Genomic DNA, 20256 nt, shown 5'->3' on the forward strand with positions numbered 1-20256 from the left:
GCAAAATACTGTTGAATACTACTAACTACAGTGAAAATAAAATAGTCATGCTCTTAACATGAAAAAAAAAAAATTCTTAGCAGTAATAGGACCAGAGGAAATGGCACAAAGTGACAAACTGAGGGAAATCCTTGTAGACGTATATATGTGGCAGGAGTGATATTTAAAAATATATTCCAAAATATTAAAAGTCTCACCTCTGAGTGTCAGAACTCTTCTTCACTATTAAAACCTGATTTTCTGCCATGGCAAGACAGGATGAATTGACACATGGCAGCTATTCCACAGTAACCTCTCTTATGCACATCCTTTAGGCTGTCTTAAGTTTATATTTGAGGATATTGAGGGCTGTAAAGGATATTAAAGCTTATGGACGCCCATACATTGGAGTTTATGAGAACAAGGTCACTATTGAGGCCCAACAGAACAAGGTTAAAGCAACACTGTGTGCTTTGAGTATGTGTCTCTTCTCTGTTTTGGTTAATCTTTTAGTTTTTGCATTCTTCTCATGTTTTCCTTCCTCATGAATCTATCTCCTTTTCCCCTACAAACTCTCACTATTCTGTAAGTGTACACACTACCATCTTTCCTGCCTTTTCATCTCAGCTCTCTTAACTCTACTCCATCATGTGTTTTCTTTTTTTCAATGTGAAAGCTGCTGCATGCCAACTAATTCAGTGTTTCCCTTCTCCCTGGTCCTACAAAGCATCTTCCAATACTTCCTACGAAAACCAGAATATAAAACAATTATGTCACAGTATATTAATGAAAAGACTTCTCAAAAGTCATCTACCTTTTCAGGGGCAGTGACCAGACTTATCAATGATATTACTCATATTTAGTCAAAGCAAGTCTTTTGCAGTCTTATCTTGGCATGTTTCTTCATGAGGCACCTGATATAATTTAGCCCTTTGCTTGCTCATAACAAATGTGTACATTTTGCAGGTATGTACAATTTTACATATATAATTCAGCAAGAGAAAATGTTCTTCTGATATAGTCAATTAGTTAAATTCGTGTACTATAGTACAAAGTATTTAAGGATATTTAAGCTCCACTGAAGTTAATTTGACAGGAGTACCCACTTAAATTCATTGTTTTTTCAGGGTCTTAATTTGAAATCTGTCTTTCTGCTTAGTCAGACTCTCAACGTATTCCCAACACATCAGTACAGCCAGCAGCTTCTAACAGCTACCATAAAGAAGTTCAAAAAAAGATTTACCACGATTTTTCATATGTCCTCCTTCCTACCCGGAGCAACAATTTTAATTTCACAGTGACCTAAGACAAGGACTTAATATATTTAGTCTAGAACAGAAGATAATTTGAATTAAATACCCTTACAAAATAATACTTTTACTTCTGAGAACAAATTATTATTCTAGTCTCCTATTTATATTTATATCCACATCTGATGGCTCTGAATCAACCTAAAATGTGACCTTACTTACAAAATTCCTACTTCAACAAAAAAAGGTTAAATTTTGTCCTGAAAATCCACTAGTATTAGACACAGGATTTGCATTCATTTAACTTTACTGACCTCTGTGGAGTTTTTTTTCATTTATAATTTATGGTTTATCTGAGAGAAAAATGAAGTCTGTTAAAGGGCTACTGTAACATAATTCTTAACAGCTGAGAAACAGAAATAGGTTATACATGGAGCAGGTGCTTTACTGTAAGTTTTATACAAAGTTGTCACATGAAAAACATATTTGTCAAGTTATTCGATTTATAGGCGTTCAAATGAGATGCTTGCATTACTCACAGGTGGCATAACTGCATGAAGCAGATTGTCAAACAAATAGCAGTAGTAACTGCTTGACAATGTGTGGTGTATACAACAGATCAACATGATGTATACCAGTTTACTTACAAATGTAATCCATTTCATTTCATTTCCATTTCAAAACACTTAGGTGACCTGAGACTTAGCACACTATGCTCCAACTCAAGACAAGCCTATGTAATAAACTGACAAATGTTTTATAATAGGAGCTAATAATGAAAACATTCACTCTGAACAACTACACAACTCTACAAATACTCTGGATACTTTTTGTACACTGAGGGTTGTTCATAGCTGAAATAATTCCTCTGTTTATACTGCCATTTGCACTGCTCTCCAGCATCTTTGAGCATTCCCCATCTGTGGTTTAACTGCAGCACTTTTGCACAGATAAAGCTTATCTCAGCCAGTAAAGGCTGACAAGAGAAAAAGAATGTTCTCCCATGACCACTCTGCTATGCAAATGTTTCTTCAGCTCTTCTGGAATGATATCTTGGTTTGTATGGGGCCATTATTAAGAAATAAAACATTTTTTAGGAGCTTGAGGGAATAAATTAATTTGTGGTCTCCTTCATCCTCTTAATTTTCATCCAAAATGACTGAAAGTCATTAATTTAAATAATGAAATGAGTTCCCAAGAATTCTCTGAAACCAATCTCTAGCATCTATAAATGAAGATTTTATAGTTGCAAAATCAAAAAGACATAATGCCACTTTTTCAGGAAATTCCAATGTGGTGGACAAAATTAGAGTAAGAATCCAGGTTAAAGACACATCCAATTACATTTTTACCTTCTGACATGTGTAATCTATGTATAACATTGGTGTGCTAGTCACAGTGAATTCTAAGGGGTTTTGAAAGAACTCAAACTATTTAAAAATTATTAATAAACTCTTCTCCACTTAAAGCTTTAACATAAACTTTGGAATACCTTCTATTTTTACATATATGGGCATAAATTATCCTTCAGGAGAAAAAAGGGATTGAATAGCTGCAGGATTTCTAAGCAGCAAATGCTTCATAACAGAAATGTAATGAAGAAATGTGATTAATCTGTGAGCAGGAAATACTTAAAATATTTTGTCCAAAATGGATCTGATGCTAGATAATGCAGACAAAATGCCCAAAGTCCACAAAGGAATGGTCCCACCTCTGTTTTTCTGAGGCAACTGTTGGTAGAAGACAAAACCTAGTGGTAGCATGACCTGTAGTTACCTACAAGTAGGATATGCTTGATGAATCCAACGTCCTGTTGCTTGTCAAAGTCACTGTGAACCTCATCGATATACCATTTGCTTCTCTTTTCCTATTTCATTGTTTTGTTCAGTTCTTGTAAATGAAAAACACAAAAAGGGAGCTTTGGGACAGCTGTGAACACCAAATATAGTAAGCATAAGACATTCTTGATCTTTTGGAAGGCTATACCAAAGATGCAATGTCCCAGGGAAACCATGGAAAAGATTAAGGAATAATATAAGAAAAAAACAGTCACCCATGGTGAATTTCAAGAATGAAAGAACTATGCCTTTGAAAAAGGGTAAGAATAAATCAGAAGCATGGTCAAGAACTGCTAGGCCTGAAGAGTAAAAATGTATGGACTAAGACACTTCCTAAATGTTACACGGTAGATTAAGTATATTTTTATGGAAAATATTTTTATCAATTTTATACTAGGATTCAGTGCATAAGTATTTTTATCTCTTCTATCATAAAAACACTTCAGAAGATTTCAGTGACTCAAAGTCTCCCTTTTGCTTTATGTGCACATTTTTAACAATATGAAGTTACTAATCTTTGAGATTTAAAATTTAGAACAATGGTTCACTCAATTTCCTTTTCAAAACAGAAGTTCAGCTTTTGATTCCTAAGAAAACAAGTGACACATATGCCTTTTCCAAACCAGAAACATTCACTATTAAAAGACATACTTACAAGTGGCATGAAAATCCAAACACTTCTCAGATACACACAGAAAGGAGCAACCACACTTCCTACCCGGCACATCATGCTTCCACTTCCAACAGCAAGTGATCTACACATAAAACAAAGACTTTGATAAGAATTCTGGCAGATAAAGGAAACAATTAGAAATGCACAGACACTTAAAACATCAGTAGGGTGTGTGTCTTTAAGCAATTACACTAAGAAGCTATTGCTATGCCAATGTAAATTTATATTGTAGTGAAGTTCAGCTGCTTCTATAATTAAAAATATAATCATCATTCAGCATAGACCACAGGATGAACAACCAGGACTTGTAAGAAAGGCATAGATAATGTTTAAGAAAGTACTGAGTATTCTTCTAGTTCCCCAATGAAACCAATCAATGCACACGGAATGAAAAATAAATGAAAAATTATGGTACAGCCAAACACTAGACAACTCTGAAGCAGCTGAGGAACTCATCCCATCCCAAGTCTTTCAGATCACCGCCACTGATGCCAAGAGCTGCCAGATCTTGCACAGAAGCACAACAAAGGAAAGGATAAACAACAAAGTAATGAAAAATACCTGACTGGTGAAAGTTCTTACCTTACAATTGTGGGGTACAATTCTGCTGTGTAGAGATATATAAGGCCAAATGCCACACCTATTGAAAATTTTCCAGCCATATTTGCTAAGATAATTAATATATTGAAATCCTATTGAAAGAGAGCACAAATAAATAAATCACCAGAAAATAACACTGTTCCAAAATTAATTTAAATCCTTGAAAAGTTGTGACCCTTCTTTAAACAATAAGCAATACTTATTGCTTGTTTTTTTAAAATTGGTCTCAATAAGTAACTAGTCTCCATATCACTTTTCACCAGTTCTGTTTCACTGAAGCCCTGGGAACATTTTTCATGTGACTCTAGCAATGATAGTGAAACCTGTACTGAAAATACAGAAATCTATCTTAGACTGGCAGCTGCGATTTAAAAACAGCCTTTAATCAACTATATGATTTAGAAAGAGCAGCTGCATCTACAGACTTAAAAGCCTATAAAATTAATTTCTACTATAGGAACACTTTCAACAATACATGACTAACCTGAGGTATGAACATAATTAAAACACAGATCAGTGCACTTAAAATAAGAAACGGAATGAGTGTGTTTCTCCTTCCCAGTTTGTCCATCCCAATGCAAGCAACGATATAGCAAGGCAACTCCACAGCACCTGTCAGTATGAAATTATTTCATTTTAAGTCATGATTACACATATTCATGTTATAACTCTAACTTCCTCTTTATGAGCATTAATTCAATCTATGGGATAATAAATAAGTGAAATCTAGAGATAATCAGTGTGTTGGGCTAGTTCCTTTGGTAACAGAAATGGCAACAGAAGGCAGAAAACATGGTCTAAAATACGGTAGTGAGGGATGGAGAAGGAAAAGGGAAAAGGGTTTCACAGAGCAGAGCAGTTCCAATTCTCTTTGGGGTGGAAAATTACAGAAAACAGCAAGACCATGTTCCTGCTTTTATGACACTGGCACTTGTGACTGAAAGCTCTCCATTTGCTGCTCTTCTGCTTCAGGTATTTTCACATCAACAGCTTAAGCATGCCCTCAAGGAATATTACTAGCCTCACACTGACACACCTCTCAGGATTTTCCAGCTTCCAGGTGGACACAGAACTGAAGACACAGGCGCTTCCCCGAGCTTCAGCCCCAAATCACCCCAATGTAAAAGGCAAGCAAGGTCTCTCCAGGTCTGGTTTCCTGAGTCAGTTTCACAAATACAGAGAATGGGGTTCCAGCTTTCCCTCTTCTCCATTAAAAAGAGGGCAGCTTCTTACAAAACCCCACTCTTACTCAGATTGTCTCTTCCTAATGTCTCTTTCCAGAGAAAAACTTCTGCAGCTCTAAAGGAACTGGCGTTTGGCCAGGACTGTTCACAAACCCTGTGTAAGCATGGTTTGCCCCTAGACAAATTATACTGAGCCTAAGCCAGTTTGGACATGTTTTAAACCACTTGCTCATGAAGAATGCTATAATGTCCAATGTAAATTCAAGGAAGAACGTAAGATACAGCCCTGAACAAATAGGTTGCATTCCTTTACTAAGCATGTACAGTATGTCAATATACCTATATCAGGAAACAACCTTTTGGGCTTGTGTTGGTCAAAGCAGGTTGCAATTATTCAATATTTGTTAGTCTGCTAAAGTATTTAAGGAAGAGGTGGATATGGTGATTTACGCACGGTGTTACTCCACCGTAACAGTTTAGTTACCTGTGCAATACTAGCATCCACTCTTCAACACATCAGTCTACTAATACAGTATAAAATGTGACAACACAAACTGAATTCATGGGACTCCCAGTCCTTCTGTGTGCTTATGTACATGAACAGTCACATTCACTTTACTGAGAGTACTCAGCTGCATAAAGCAAAGTGCATGATTTAATTCTTTGCTGGCTCAGAGCTGCGTGCCTGATCTAGAGTCTTCTGAAGTCAATGGAATATTTCCACTGATCTTAACAAACTTTGGATCAGGCCTTGAATGCACTGAGTTGCCTTTATAAACAACTTACATACCAGAGGAAGATTACAGTTAGACTGACAAAATTAAAAGAATACTACAACTAAGTTAAAAATATACTTTTGAGAAAACTAAAATTACTCTTGCTTCTGAGAATTATGAATCTATTTTCTACACAGTTTTGCCTTTAACAGAGCTGTGTGAATTTTGTGTTTCTGGTCTGCTACCCTTGGTGTTTGTGTGGATCTGCTATATGCTTGCAGGGCAAAGAGGAGACAAGCAGAATATGGTTTTACAATCACAGAGACAGATGGAGAAGAATTTTGTACCCTAATGAATTTTAAATTATCTTTTTTTTTCAGAAACAGTGAGATTTGGGGTAAATTATACTCCTCCTCTGTTAGTCAACTTTATGAAGAGGTAGCAAACTTTTTGAACAAGGTTCATAATTGAATGAACAAAGTTAAAAAATTGGCTGTCAGATCTGTAGACATTTCTAAATGTTATGTTCTAGTTCTGTCATAAACATAATATGGTACAAAAATATTTACCTATGAGAAAGAGATTTAAATATTCATTGCCTCCTAGACTGACAGAACTGAGGGAGAAGACATAGTACCCCAAGCTCCCAGTGAACCAGATCAGCCAGACTGTGATGGTCCTTCTTGCAATGTGCCAGTTACAAAACAGGTCTAAGATGTTGTGCTTCTTTGTTGAGGACGTGTCATTGTCACCCGTTGTACCACTGACTAGGTCATCTTGTTGGACTGAGCACAGTTCAGAAACTTTGCAGGGAGTGCTTACTTTATTCCATCTTGCCATTATATTAATTACTTTTTGTGCATCTTCATATCTTTCCTCTGACAGGAGCCAAAAAGGTGTTTCTGGGAGCATCCAGCAGCACAAGACAAAGGGAAGAGTCGCTATAGAGAGAAATATCTGATAGACCCACCAGGTCCGAACCAAAAATCCCACGAGTGCCACAATCATAATTCCCATAGCAAAAAAAGCATGGACATGCATAGAAGCCCAGGTTCGTGCTTTAATGCCAACAAATTCAGTCACATAAACAAAAGCGACAACCAGATAGCCACTTGAAACCTGGGAGGGTGGGAGAGAGAAAGAAAAAAAAAAAAAAGAGTGAGGTTTGTATCTACTCTCCTTGTGCAACAACAGCAAAAACAAACAGCTAAGAGTGTTCCACATTTGTGTAGCTTAACTGCCACCGCACTGGCATGTCCCACACTAACAGAAAAAGATAACCCTGAAAACAAATCAGCTGGGGAAAAAGTTCACTCAAACCTTCAGTGCCAGGACACTGTATTTAGAACTGTGAAGTGATTTTGGATGCTTCTCTGTAGTGGGGGAGAGCCAGCAAGAGACACCTCAAAAAGAGCCTAATTTGCTGATGTCACTAAGCCCTTCACCTCCAAAAATCAGGTCCCTTAAATGACATCGCAAACTGGACGCTGGGGAAAATGAGGTCCCCTGAAGTAATTGCCACTTCTGAAAATCTTGACTTTGGCTTTTAAGTAGGCTATTAATAAACTGTATGTCAGGGAACTGCAATTTTACTGAGAATTTCCTTCCACACCCTTGTAAATTATCTCATTAAATCAAATTTTTACAATGTTGGAAGAGAATCTCATATATATGGTTATAGGTTCTCATATGTTATCTAGTGAATGCAATTACTGGTATATTCTGCATTATAGTATTTCTTCACTGAATATATATATTTTATTGAATATATATATATATTTCAATTTCTCTAGCAACAGCAAACTCTTGGTATCTCAAAACTTTTCAAAACACTGCTAGAAAATCTACACTAGAAAATATTCCAGTATATTGTTTTGATTAATCAATTTTCTGGTTAAAAATATCCCAGTTAATAATATCTGATTCTGAACCCACTGAACCTGACAGGAGAGCTGTGCTGATCTCAGTGGCACAGGGCTAGAGGTTTAGACCTCCATCTCACAAATCAGTCCCAGTGGGCAGTTAAAACCTACAGAACTGGTCTGGTCAGAGCTTTTTGCTTTTCTAAGCTACCAGAGACCCTAGCATGAACAGACAAGGGAGTCAGTAGAGGGACTCCTGTTGATCTCCCTGCTCAAGGCTGAAATGCCCAAGCAGTTTTTCCTGCTAGGAAATCCTTCTGAGCTCTAATCAGACAAAGGGAGCTCCAGGTGCAAGGTCCTGTCTTGACTAATGCACTGTCAGCAGGAATAAAATTAATTATGTGATTATTTTCAAATTTCTAACATACTTTAAATAAATTACATAATTTTTCTTGTGATAGCATTCTCTTTATACATGTATTTTCTTTATGTACTGAAAGACTACAAATGTTATACTTTTAGATGTAAAATAGTAATTTAAAATTGGTTACTACATATAAATATTGAATATATATCAGGTATTGGATATATATCATAAATATATATAAAAGTATGTGTATAGATATGCATAAACATATATACTGGAATACCCTTAAGTACTATATCAATATCTAGGTGTTAAACATGTCTACCTATGGATTTAGTATTCCAGATGTAGCTTCAAAAACCAAAGAGATGCATGGAAGAGAAAATGTGCATCTCTCCTCCATCACTTAAAATGGTAGAGATAAAGATCATACTTATTATAGATTTGTTATTTTAAGAAAAATATACTCCATTTCTAACAATAAGGAGAAACACAATGGCAGCTGCAATGCAGAATCCAGAGTTTGCTGCTCACACTTGGTATTTAATTACCAGTCCAGCAGAGGTTGGGATGGAGGAAGTACCAAACACTGCTTCAGACAGACGCTTTCTATTAATTCAAAGAGGAAAAGTGCTGTGGTCCAAGAACATTCAGACTCTCCCTGCTCTGCTGAAATAAGTGCAACAGAGGGGGCTTTAGAATAATGAAGTGGGGGAGGAAATAATAACAAAAGGGAGGTTTTCCTGAGAAGGGGTAGGAAATGACACATAAAAAGAGCAAGGGTGAACATCCTCTCTTACCATAGCAAGGAGAAAGCGCACAATCACAAAACTGTAGTAGTCAAATGTGAAGGCCACTGCGATGCCAAATACAAACTGACCAGCACTTGTGAACCATATAACACGCTGTCTTCCCAGTCTGCAAATCACAGCAGTAACAAAATTATGAATAACCACAAACGTTCTATTAAAATCACCTGCAACTCCAAAGAGCCTATCTGGAAGTGAGTCTGAAAATACTGTAGTTAATACTTTCACTCACCACAGAAACTCTGGTTTAGTTACCTGTATTAATTTTTCAGTAATTCCAACTTCCAAGAAAAAGGAAGCTCCTGTGGTCGGAACTTCCATTCCACAATTCTTGGCTGGAAGCAACGTGCAGAAGTGGGCATTATATATGCTACCTCCAGTTTCATGTTTAACTTCTACATAAGTAATCTGCAAATCTACTCTGTCTTATTTATGAGAACAGCAGGTAAGACTCACTTTTTCAGGTATTTTATATTAAGTCACATCCAGTTAATAATTTCTACCAAAAGTTAGCTGTGATAACACATGCCATCTCTTGCCAAAGTAACAACCAATTTGGATAGTAATGAAAGGCTTCTGTAACATATCTTTGTCCAGTTATTTAAAGTTGAATTCTCTAATAAATGACAATTACACAGTTCCCCTGAATTTTCTGACTGCATCACAGCACACATGCATGCATATACAAACACAGAAATCCAGGAAACTAGTATACTAACAGTAAAAAATGTCAAATACTAGCTTCCCATCAACAACATAGTAATTTCCAGAGTAAAAGAAGGGCATTTAGTAAAAAGGGACTTCCATTTGTTTATCTTCTTCCTGTATCTCAGGGAGCAAATATACCAAGTAGTCAGTTGTCCCTAAACAAGTGAGCACATGCTATCAATAAGAAGCTCATCTGAGGAGAAAACCTAGAAATCTGAAGTAGATATACAAGACTCTACTGAGGATTCATTATATTCTATCCACAAACGTTCTGTAATACAAAATGTGTGGAATAATTTTTCTTCCCTGATAACATTCTCTTGGACTCTTATCATCTACTCCACTGTGAACAGATTTTCACAGATGTGGATATTACATTTAGACAGGGAGTTTGAGGACATTCAGGAGTGTGGGCTCATTTGTTGTTTTAATTTAAAACAAGTCCTATTTTTCTCCAACCTTGACCTGGAGTCATGCACCTTTGGTCTCTGATCCCTGCCAGAAGAGATCCCAATGAGTTCTAGCTGTCAGAACTCTTCTGTTGGGAAATCTGTTAATTGGGAATGGGAGGAACCCACAAACTTATTTCCCACCAGCCAGGATGTGTCAGAAAGTTGTAAATCTGCAACTCAGAATAGTGTATTATCTTAACTTGCTGTCCATGGCTTGAATTAATGGAAATGCGAACAGTATGATCATAACCTTATAAATCATGTCCAAGTATTAATTAATAAAGCTATGAATGATTTAAAGGGATGCAGAACAAATGTTGGCATTATATTCTGGTTTTGCATTAAATATGTTTTTACAAAACCTTAGATCAGGAGGCAGGATTGATTCCATGTGTTCTAAAAGCCAAATTAAAAAAAAGATCATCTTTGCTTTTTGCATTCGCATGTTGTAAGTGTCACACTGTAGCATTGTGCTAATGAAAGAAAATCAGAAAAAAACACGCCTGGTCTCCTTTTTCTGCTTATACTGTTAGCTGTGGGATAAAATGTCACCCTTCACCTAACAGAGCTGTTAGTCAACAAGCTCCTTTATAGAAAGAGATAAGTAACACTAAACCAGCCTTCAAAGCAAAACACAGGTACATAAAGTGCCTGAGACAAAACCAAACACAACATAGCTTAGGTGTGTGACTTTCATATGGATAGAGGGGCATGGCTGGGTGTTCTTCTGAGGTAGGAATATATCTGTTTATGTTGAGAGAGAAAACCAAGGGAAGCAAAAGGATTCAGATGTACATCCTGCATCTCACTATTGCTTCTGACTCTAGCTCTGATGGTGGATCTCAGTGCACGCTCTGAGATAACATCCAGGGAGGAAGTGTTGGAGGGGAGCAGGCTGAAGGACAGCCTTGGCACCATGAGCAAGGGACTGCTCGGGTCGAGTCCCTTCACGGACTGACTCTCCTCGTGCTCAAACAGAACTTTGTACATGATGGTATACAAGTGAAACTACAGCACAGCTCACTGACCACCATTTATCCTCTTATCTGAACTAACCTTCAAGAGACTGAAGTTTAAGCTAATCATTCAGGGAAAAACTACAATCAGAGAGCAAGGAAAAATAGTGTATGGGTGTTTATTTTAAGAACGTGGGGACTGATCAAACCCTTAAAGCCTCTGCATCAGCCCCACAGAGCTGTATTCATGACAGCGGTTAGGAAATTTGTGATTTTAAAATACATGAGTTTTAACCTTCCAGTAGCCCTTCAGCTGTTTATCATATCCAGAAATAAAAATCTGTGTTTTCATGAGGAACCTCTCCTCATGGAAAATGAGGTGAAAATCTACTCTCAGGTTTTACTGTTGCTATTACTACTAACCTTTGTTATTCCTGTTAAAAAAGAAAAAATTTATCTAAGGGCAAATACTAGCTGCAGGAGGCAATTTGAGGGATCAAGGCCTAGAACAATGGATGATATAAAGTAGGAAAAAAGTTCTAAAAGCAAATGATTTGCACATATATTTTAAATTTAGTACTTGCTATTGGAAAAAGAAATTGAGTTAAACACATCTGTGAATAAAACAATATCAAAACCTCCTGAATTGTGAATACATAATTTTGAATACACAATTAATAAAAACAACAAAACAGGTAGATACACGTGGAGTTACTGCAGTCTGAAGCTACAGTTTTCAGAGGATGGCACTTTACCTGTCAGCAATGTCACCAAAAATCACTGCTCCAATCAAGACTCCAAGCATGAATGTAGGCTGAATTAATTTTGCAAGCCATTCTCGGTCACAGACCAGATCCCACTGCGTAACAACAGTGCTCCTCCACTTTGTATCATCATAGAGAAATCCATCAGAACAAGAAAATATAGACTTGTTGCCTTTGTATTCATATGCCAGACCCAAACTGACTTCTCGTTTGGACCTGCTGCATTGATTAAGTTCCCAAATTTCTCCGTTTTCCAGCTGGACTACAATGTAACTTTCTGTTGATGTCCATAGTGTCCAGACGTCCTCTATACTTGATTCAGAGGAGTTGTAGAAAAGAACACTACTCACATTTCCAGGAATCCCACATACAAAGTTAGGAGTAACAGCCATGAACACAGATGCTAAGTAATGGATACCACATGACATAGCTTGAAAGACAGATGCAAAATAAACACATGCTTGAAATCTGTAAAGGGAAAGAAAAAGGTTTACTGAAGAAAAGCCCTTTACACATGAAAATAATCCCACCATAATTATTTTGCTAGGATCGGTAAATGGAGACATCATTAAAGTGCCCAGTGTTTTGTTATATAGTGCTGCTTCAATATTAGCTAAGCCCTGCAAGGGACAAAGATGAGAAAAGGTCTACAGCAGAAGTAATCTATTGACAGGAAATAAATGCTGCTCTTAGTCATGTGTTTAGTCATACACAGAGAAGACCATTTAAAAAGAAACAATTCTGAACTTAAGCACTTAGTTCCACCCTCCAGTTCTGTGTAGTACATCCCCTCAAAATAAGGCCTTAGATTACTGGAATGGTTAGAAAACCCAGAATGTTGCAATCTCAGGTTCTGAGGGATAGAGATACGTACATCAAAGAAAACAAACCAAACACATTACACCATTTCACTTAATTGTATCTATATAACTGTATTCCATCTATCTTCCATCTCTCTTTATTGCCTCCAAAAGACAAAGAGAGAATACACGTAGACACATGTAGAGGAAGACAGAATCTGAACAGTGTGAAATGTTTTGTACCAAAACATAGCTGTAAACTGGGTTGGGTTTTGGCTTGAACAGGGTGTGCAGTTATCCATTAAAGATTGTATCATAAAGCAAACATGGTAAAAGAATGTTTTATGCATAGCCTCAATTTTGGCATTTTAACAGCTTTTAAAACATGCTTGAGATGCAAGTAAATCTTACTATTTAAATTGCACATGTATTCTGAATTTTGAAAGACTTCCAATGAACTCTAGTACCACTGACTGCAAATTCTAGACAGTTTCTGACAATCTAAGCATAAGGAGTCTTATTCTCAATTAAATGTTAAAATTATGCACATAATTATACAACATCTATTCAGAAAAAACAACAAAGCTTTGGTTTTTCCTCCACTTTTTATTTCCTGAAGGACAATCAATTGCACTAATTTGAAGAAGCATTCAATGAGCTTCTAGATATACATCCTTACTGCAGGATGCGGTGAGCCTTGATAGTATGAAACAAAAAGCAGCTTTTTTTTAAAATGATCAGAGGCTATCTCTGCTGAAGTTACAGGAAATGATGCCTAAAAACCAACTGCCTTGAAATGTGAGAAAAGTCAGACCAATTCCAATCCCTGTAACAAATGTGACCTCTAGATCACTCCTCTCCAAAACGTATCTAGAATTCCCTATTGAATGTATCTAAAATTCCTATTGAATTCCCTATTAAAGATTGCAACAGTATCTAGCCTAGGACTTTTAAATCATCTACCATAACATGTTCTAATCAATTTCTAAACTATCTATAACCAAAGTATTTAAATAGAATTTGCTGGATACATTGTCTTAATGTCCAATTAATCTTTCCAATTCAACAGTTGTCTTGTATAACCTAACTTCATCCACCATCCGCATTCTCTTGTGACTCTTCTTTCCTTGGTAAATGTAAACCCAGTTGCCTATCCTGTCTTTCCAATGGCGTTGCTGCTGTTCAGATGCAGCGCTTTTTATCCCCCTTTCTCTTGACAACAGCTCTATTGACTTTTTCATGGCAGTCTGAGGAGAGGGTTGAATTGCTAAACCCACTGTGGCAGCTCAAAAGCTGGCTCCCTCTTGAAGACGCTGCAAGGCAATCCTCACACACGTGCTGTGCTGCTCCTTCCCAAAAATTCTTGTAAGAGATATGCTCAAGAGAAATTCAACATAACCATAGCATCCCTTAAACCTATCAATCCCCTCTTAAGAAAATAGCTTCTTGAGGACTAAGTAGCTAGCCATAAATCAAAGCAAGGCTAAAACAGCTCTGAAAGGCTATCTTGGACCACAAAAAAGCAAAGGTTATTCTGAAACATAACCTTTGTCACCCTATTAATGCAGACAAATAGGGTCAACGTTTTTTAGTTCCTCTTCTCTAGTTTAATTTTAATTGTTCCCATCAAAAGACACAAACTCATTTTAAAAAGAGCAGAGCAAGAACAAATTGAACAACTTGGGCTATTGTTACAGTATGCAGAACACTGAAATCAAGACTAGAAGACCTCTAGCAAAATCGCAAATTAAATCCCTAGAAGCTGTGAGGTTCCATCTTCTACTAGCTAATAGAAAGTGTCATACCTGGAACCAAGATCCCCAGTATTTGCAATATCTGTCATTATGCATCATGAAACTGCAGTGTCTGATAGCCCAGCTGGTATTTCCGAGATAGAGGAAGAATGAAATAATTTCAAACTCCCATACATTCTTCTTCAGTTTCATAATTAGCTCTCACACTACAAGAAATATCAGGTTCATCATTTCTCTTCTACCCAGAGTAGAGTGACCAGGAAAGATATATTTATGCCCTTTCTTGTTGGAGAGGCTTGAAAGAAGGTAACTTGTAAGGACTAAGAAGATGGCATGAACCAATGCACTACATCATTTTTTAAAAACCCAGATCCCAAGAGCATCACCAGGGCTATGATTCAGATCAGGTCTAGCTAATGTCTGCACTAACTGCTCCCTTGAGAGTTTTATCTTACCTCTTCCTGAACACTTCCTGTGATTATACTTCAATAACCACTTTGACAGACTGCTTCACTGTCAAGTCTTTCTGTTGGAAAGTTTCTCATTAAATCTAATCTCGATGTCCCCTTTTCCAGTGTAAGACTATTAACAGTTTATAAAACATCCTTGTGCAACCTTGAATAAATCTTCCTTGTCTTTTATCACTTAGCTGTACAGAATTACCAGTTATCCCCCTTCAGTTACTTTCTAAAACTATATTAATTACAGTCCCTATCCTTTCCTCATTTTTTCTTTGTGTCCTGTAGAACAGTTTCCACATCTATAGAGGATTTATTTTAAAGAAATATCTGTGTCATGCCATATTTCACCCACCTTTCAAGAGTTTAACTTAGAACTAGACATAACTGATTCTTGTAAAAATGTTCTTTCATTTTCAATGTTACGAAAATCACGAAGAAATCCAGTCTGTAGTATCATTATTTTTCCTACCTAATTTGCCTCACCTATGCTAAGCAAACACAAAAAGTCAAACAGAATGCCAGATACACATTAATAGACATAATTTATGCTGTTTATTACTTCATTTAAGAACAGGAAAACGTGTTTTTACAGCAAAATGGCTGTGTTGTTGCAGAATCCTGCAGAACGGATTGCACTGCAGTTTTTAACCTCTAACTGCTCAATAAAAAAGCCAAGGAGCATGCAGAGGGAGCAGAAATAGGGGAGAATAAGGCCTGATGTGAAGTTAGAAAAGTGTTTCGCAGCACCAGTGGCTGAAGGCATCCCACACCACACTAACAGGCTGCCACCACACTAAAGGGCTGCTTCCCTGCCTGTAAAAACTATCTACTGCTCTCTCCAGTAAAATTCCACAACGGGCTGGCTAAGCCTCTCTCTGTATATATATATAAAAAGCACATAAAAAATATCCTGAAAGCCCGCTTTGCTGTGAAGGCAAAATTCATTGCCAACTACAGTAGTGTTGTAACAGCATCCCCACTGGTGCTAGATTGAAAAGTCCAACCTTATGAGCTGCTGAGAATCTCCTGTGGGTAGGAAGAGCTTTCTTTCCAGAAAGACCAGTTGTGTAGAGGTCAGGAAATTTGTTAACTTGCATACTTACCAAAAAGAAATTAATTAGGCTGTCAGTGACAACATACTGAAGGCATGAAAAGCATGTAGAGAGGAAGATATTTGGGATGGGAGAATACTATAGATACATTGAACTTCGCTTTACAGAATGGCTGAAGATTGAAAAGGGACAGAGAAAGACACAGGCCCAGCCCTCATGGTAGACACAGGTTTGCTGGAACAGAGGCTGGGACTGCAGACAGTGTTGAGCAAGGAGGAACATAAAGCTGCTGCCTGCGTTATTGCTAGCCTGGGATCTCTCCCTTTAGACCTTTGGGTGCATGAGTTTTATCCCAGCCCTCTTGCTGTGGCCATGTCAATGCTCTTCCCCAGCCTTAAAACCCCGGGGCTGCATCTCAGCCCATGCTCATGTGATGGCTGAGCAGCTTCTCTTTGCAGGAAGACTTGGTGCTGGGGGAGCACAGCTGCTACCGCTCAGGGGGCCTGGAGCAGCCCCTGCTGCAGGCTGGGCTGGGGCAGGAGGTCACAGCAGAACGTACACAGGTCATACACTTCACTGACCCTGAGGCACAGGTTAAAGTGTATGCTGTCCTTGCTACCTACTGTAAATTATTAACTTTTTTCCCAAATTCTTAAGAACACTGGACTGATAAGAGAGTCCTTTATTACTGAGCTTAAATCTCTCTATTGCAGGCAAACATGTAAGATAATCCTTTCAGTAACCTCACCAAACTCCATTTTAAAAGTTCAAGTTCCCTGAATAAAGAAATACTGCTGCTCATGCAAAGAAACGGTAAGAAAATACCATTGCAGTAGCAATAAATACTCTTGATATTCCAAAAGACAGCAAAGTCTGTGATCTATTTTCCTGGAGTGATTTCAGAACTGGCAGTTTTTGGCAAGGGTATTTTATATGCCAGTTATCTTCACATACGCACATCAGATTACATAGCATATATATTGTTGCAAACAGTTGTTTCCAATAACCTATTTTACAGATTTCTTTTTAAAAACTACACTTTTTGCATTTTTTAAGATCTGTGAACATGATGACTGTCCTAAAAGGTATGATAATCTCTCTCGGTGTTTTTCCATCTCTTCAGTGATTTGCCATGGGAGATAATTATTTGGCAAGTACATTTTGTCACTCTTGCCAGGAGTGTCAAACATAGGAGTCAAGAAGACTTTGTAGGTTACTGCTCCAGTATAGAGACGCTTAATGAATGCCAGAAGTCAAATGAGCATAACTGTCTTCACAAAAGCTTGAGCAAGACACAACATGAAAATGTTCCAGCCTTTCTTAAAATATTTCTATGAAATTTCTCCCCAGTTATTCTTTTTTTTCAGTTTACAGCTTACAGTAAAAAAGACTTTCACATTTTCTACCTCCTCTGCATAAATTTTAAGATCTCATCATTAAGAAAAGCAACTGGTAATATCATAATGTCAATACCTGAATTGAAGAAATATTCTTCCATAAAGATAATGAACTAGATCTCAGACCACTGTCGCTCTGGCTGTAGTCTAATGACACAACATCTCTGTGGCACTGTCACTGTAAGATACTTCCTCTCTTCTCCTTTCCCACTGTTTATTCATCCCGTGAGACACAGTGCACTCTACCCTCAGTTGCAGTGGTACTTTTTATGTGGACCGGCTGTGAATTTTATCTGGGAAACTGATCTAACTTGAAAAAAAAAAGTCAAAACAAAACAGATGATGATTAAAAAAAATAAACCAAGCCAGATTAGTTGCTTGATCCAATTTACATTGCAGCCATGCAAATAATCTGCACCAGTCTATCTGAAGGGTGGTACATCTGGCACACAAAAATATCTTAAGTGGACATTGCTGCATACGTTAGAGAAAAAAATCCCCAGCCTCAGAGTACTTTTACCATTGTCAGTTATTGCAGCATATAGCAGGGACAAAACTTGTTGTTAGACACTAATTTTATGTTAAGTACAATATATTTCTGATAATATTTGTTTCCTTGTCTGTTCATCAAAGAGAGGAGAGGGGGAGTTACTAGATACTCATCAAAAGCTAATATAAACATTTAGAAATCCTTTTAGTGTAGGACAGAGTCACAAGGCTGTTCTGTGATTAGCAAAAGATTTGTACTATTCCACAGGTTTTACAAGAACTATTTTTACTACTGTTTGTCTTTTCAACCACCTTGTTAGCAAACTGCTTAGTCAGAAAACACAGTATGCTTTTGTTGTGCAGTGTACACTCAACAGGATGGCTTCAGTGGAAAGAAATTTCCAGATATTTACTATTTCTGAAAGAATTTATGTTCAGTAACCACTTCCACCTCTGTATTCCATCCTGGGTTTTTTTAAAGTGAGAAAAGCCATTCAGCATTCTTTCCACTCTAAGCCAAAAAGCTGTGATGCACTTAGACATACACATACCGTTTTTGAGAGGAAAGGAGCTGAATGAGATGCAGGAGCAATATTTTTGCTATGGTGCAGAGATGCAGATTTGGAAGCAGCCTTAAATATACAACAGACACGGCCTTATTTGACTTACAGTGTCAAGAGTAAACTTCCCTCCTAAAAGCAGTTTAAACCATGCTAACACTGGGTCTCATCCCACATCAGCAAGATGGTTATTTCCAGAATTTGCTTTCAGAGGTAGAACACACTGTGTTGGTTACCCAGTTTAAACATGCCAATAGCACAGATGCAACAGGAATAAGAAAGCCTGTAGGGATCAGGAAGGCCCCAGGAATTATATATCATCACTGGCGACAATGTGTGCATCAACATGCAGTCACCAAACAGCAGACACTTACCAAATCATTCTTACAATCATTTAAAATGGATTCTCTGAAGAATTGCAACACTTCTATCCCATTAAACTTTCGTATGTTTCCCTTTGATTGAGACAAGCCCAGCATTTGTTCACCGGAGTCAAGAAAAAAACATCAGCTGCTCACTACTGCACATTTGGTATAACAGCTTAGATGAAGACAGTCACATCAATGTAAAAATCAAGAATTTAAGGGCCATACTTTTAAAATACTTTTTTTTCTTTCAATTAATGGAACAGTTCTTTGTTTTTGACTATCTAAATCAGGCACGTTAGGTTTCTGTCATCACTTGTGACAAAATAATCCAGTTGATAAATATTGCTGGGTTTCAACAGTTTAGTAGCATAGCTTTCATCTGCGTACAGCTGCCATTAAAGATGCCCCGATATTTCTTGCTGCCCTCTGCCAAGGTTACTTTCTCCAGGGGAAACCTAGCCAGACAGACGGTGTGATCACAGCCCAGCCACTTCAGTGCAACGCCCAACCTTTTGGTTCAACTGACAGCGGAACTGGACTAGCCACAAAGGTTCTGGATTTGCACTTCAGGCAACCAAGCCACAAACACCTGTTCCCTCTTGACTTTACTGTGAAAGTAACTTCTGGCTGAGGGGGAACACATCACTGGGAGCGGTTACCTTTTAATTGCTGGGGCTGTATCCACTAGCTTTCCTGCATAAGTGAACTACAAGGGATTCCTGAGAAGTCACCAATGGATTTGGAACAGTTTGGCAACATTAGAGGTTAGCACAACTCTTGTACCATAATCCAGGCTCCCTAGGTGAAAGGAAAATAAATGCTAAGTAACCTGACATGGAGAGATTCTTCTACAGATAGATTATCTAGTGAAGGGAGAGATCTACAATAGCTGCCTGCCTGTGTAACAGACATCAACCAAACATCTTGCTTGCTGTGAAAACTGCAGTTTTTCTCCTTCACATATTTATAGTATCTATCTTACAACTAGTAGAAATAAAGCAATAAAATGGAGAAAAAAGTGGATATTTAAAACTATCACTGAAAACAATGGTCAAACATTAAATGGTGCACATTAATTTCTAACCTTCTTCTGGTCAGCCTTCTTTTTGATTATCAAAATAAGTATGAAATAAATGTCTGTAATTCTGGTACATGTGCACCCATATAGGTAAGAGTAAAGCAGTCCTTGAACTTGAGGTCATGGCCTGCCAAGTGGG

General features: G+C 37.5%; 1 protein-coding gene across 3 annotated transcripts in view; it reads right to left on the bottom strand.

Moving 5' to 3' along the window:
• Positions 1-20256, bottom strand: part of SLC22A16 (solute carrier family 22 member 16) — a 38229-nt gene that overhangs the window by 6127 nt on the left and 11846 nt on the right. For 2 of the 3 annotated variants that reach the window (XM_074862289.1, XM_074862290.1), the window contains exons 2-7: positions 12150-12626; positions 9270-9387; positions 6810-7359; positions 4825-4952; positions 4323-4432; positions 3723-3822 (exon numbers count right to left, since the gene is read on the bottom strand). In XM_074862289.1, coding sequence (XP_074718390.1) covers positions 3723-3822; positions 4323-4432; positions 4825-4952; positions 6810-7359; positions 9270-9387; positions 12150-12626 — 1483 coding nt within the window. Of the gene's footprint in view, positions 1-3009; positions 3120-3722; positions 3823-4322; positions 4433-4824; positions 4953-6809; positions 7360-9269; positions 9388-12149; positions 12627-20256 lie in introns of all 3 variants that reach the window. The other variant, XR_012628117.1, reaches the window with a different exon arrangement.

This window comes from Strix uralensis, chromosome 3 (assembly GCF_047716275.1).
Source record: "Strix uralensis isolate ZFMK-TIS-50842 chromosome 3, bStrUra1, whole genome shotgun sequence".
NCBI lineage: Eukaryota > Metazoa > Chordata > Aves > Strigiformes > Strigidae > Strix > Strix uralensis.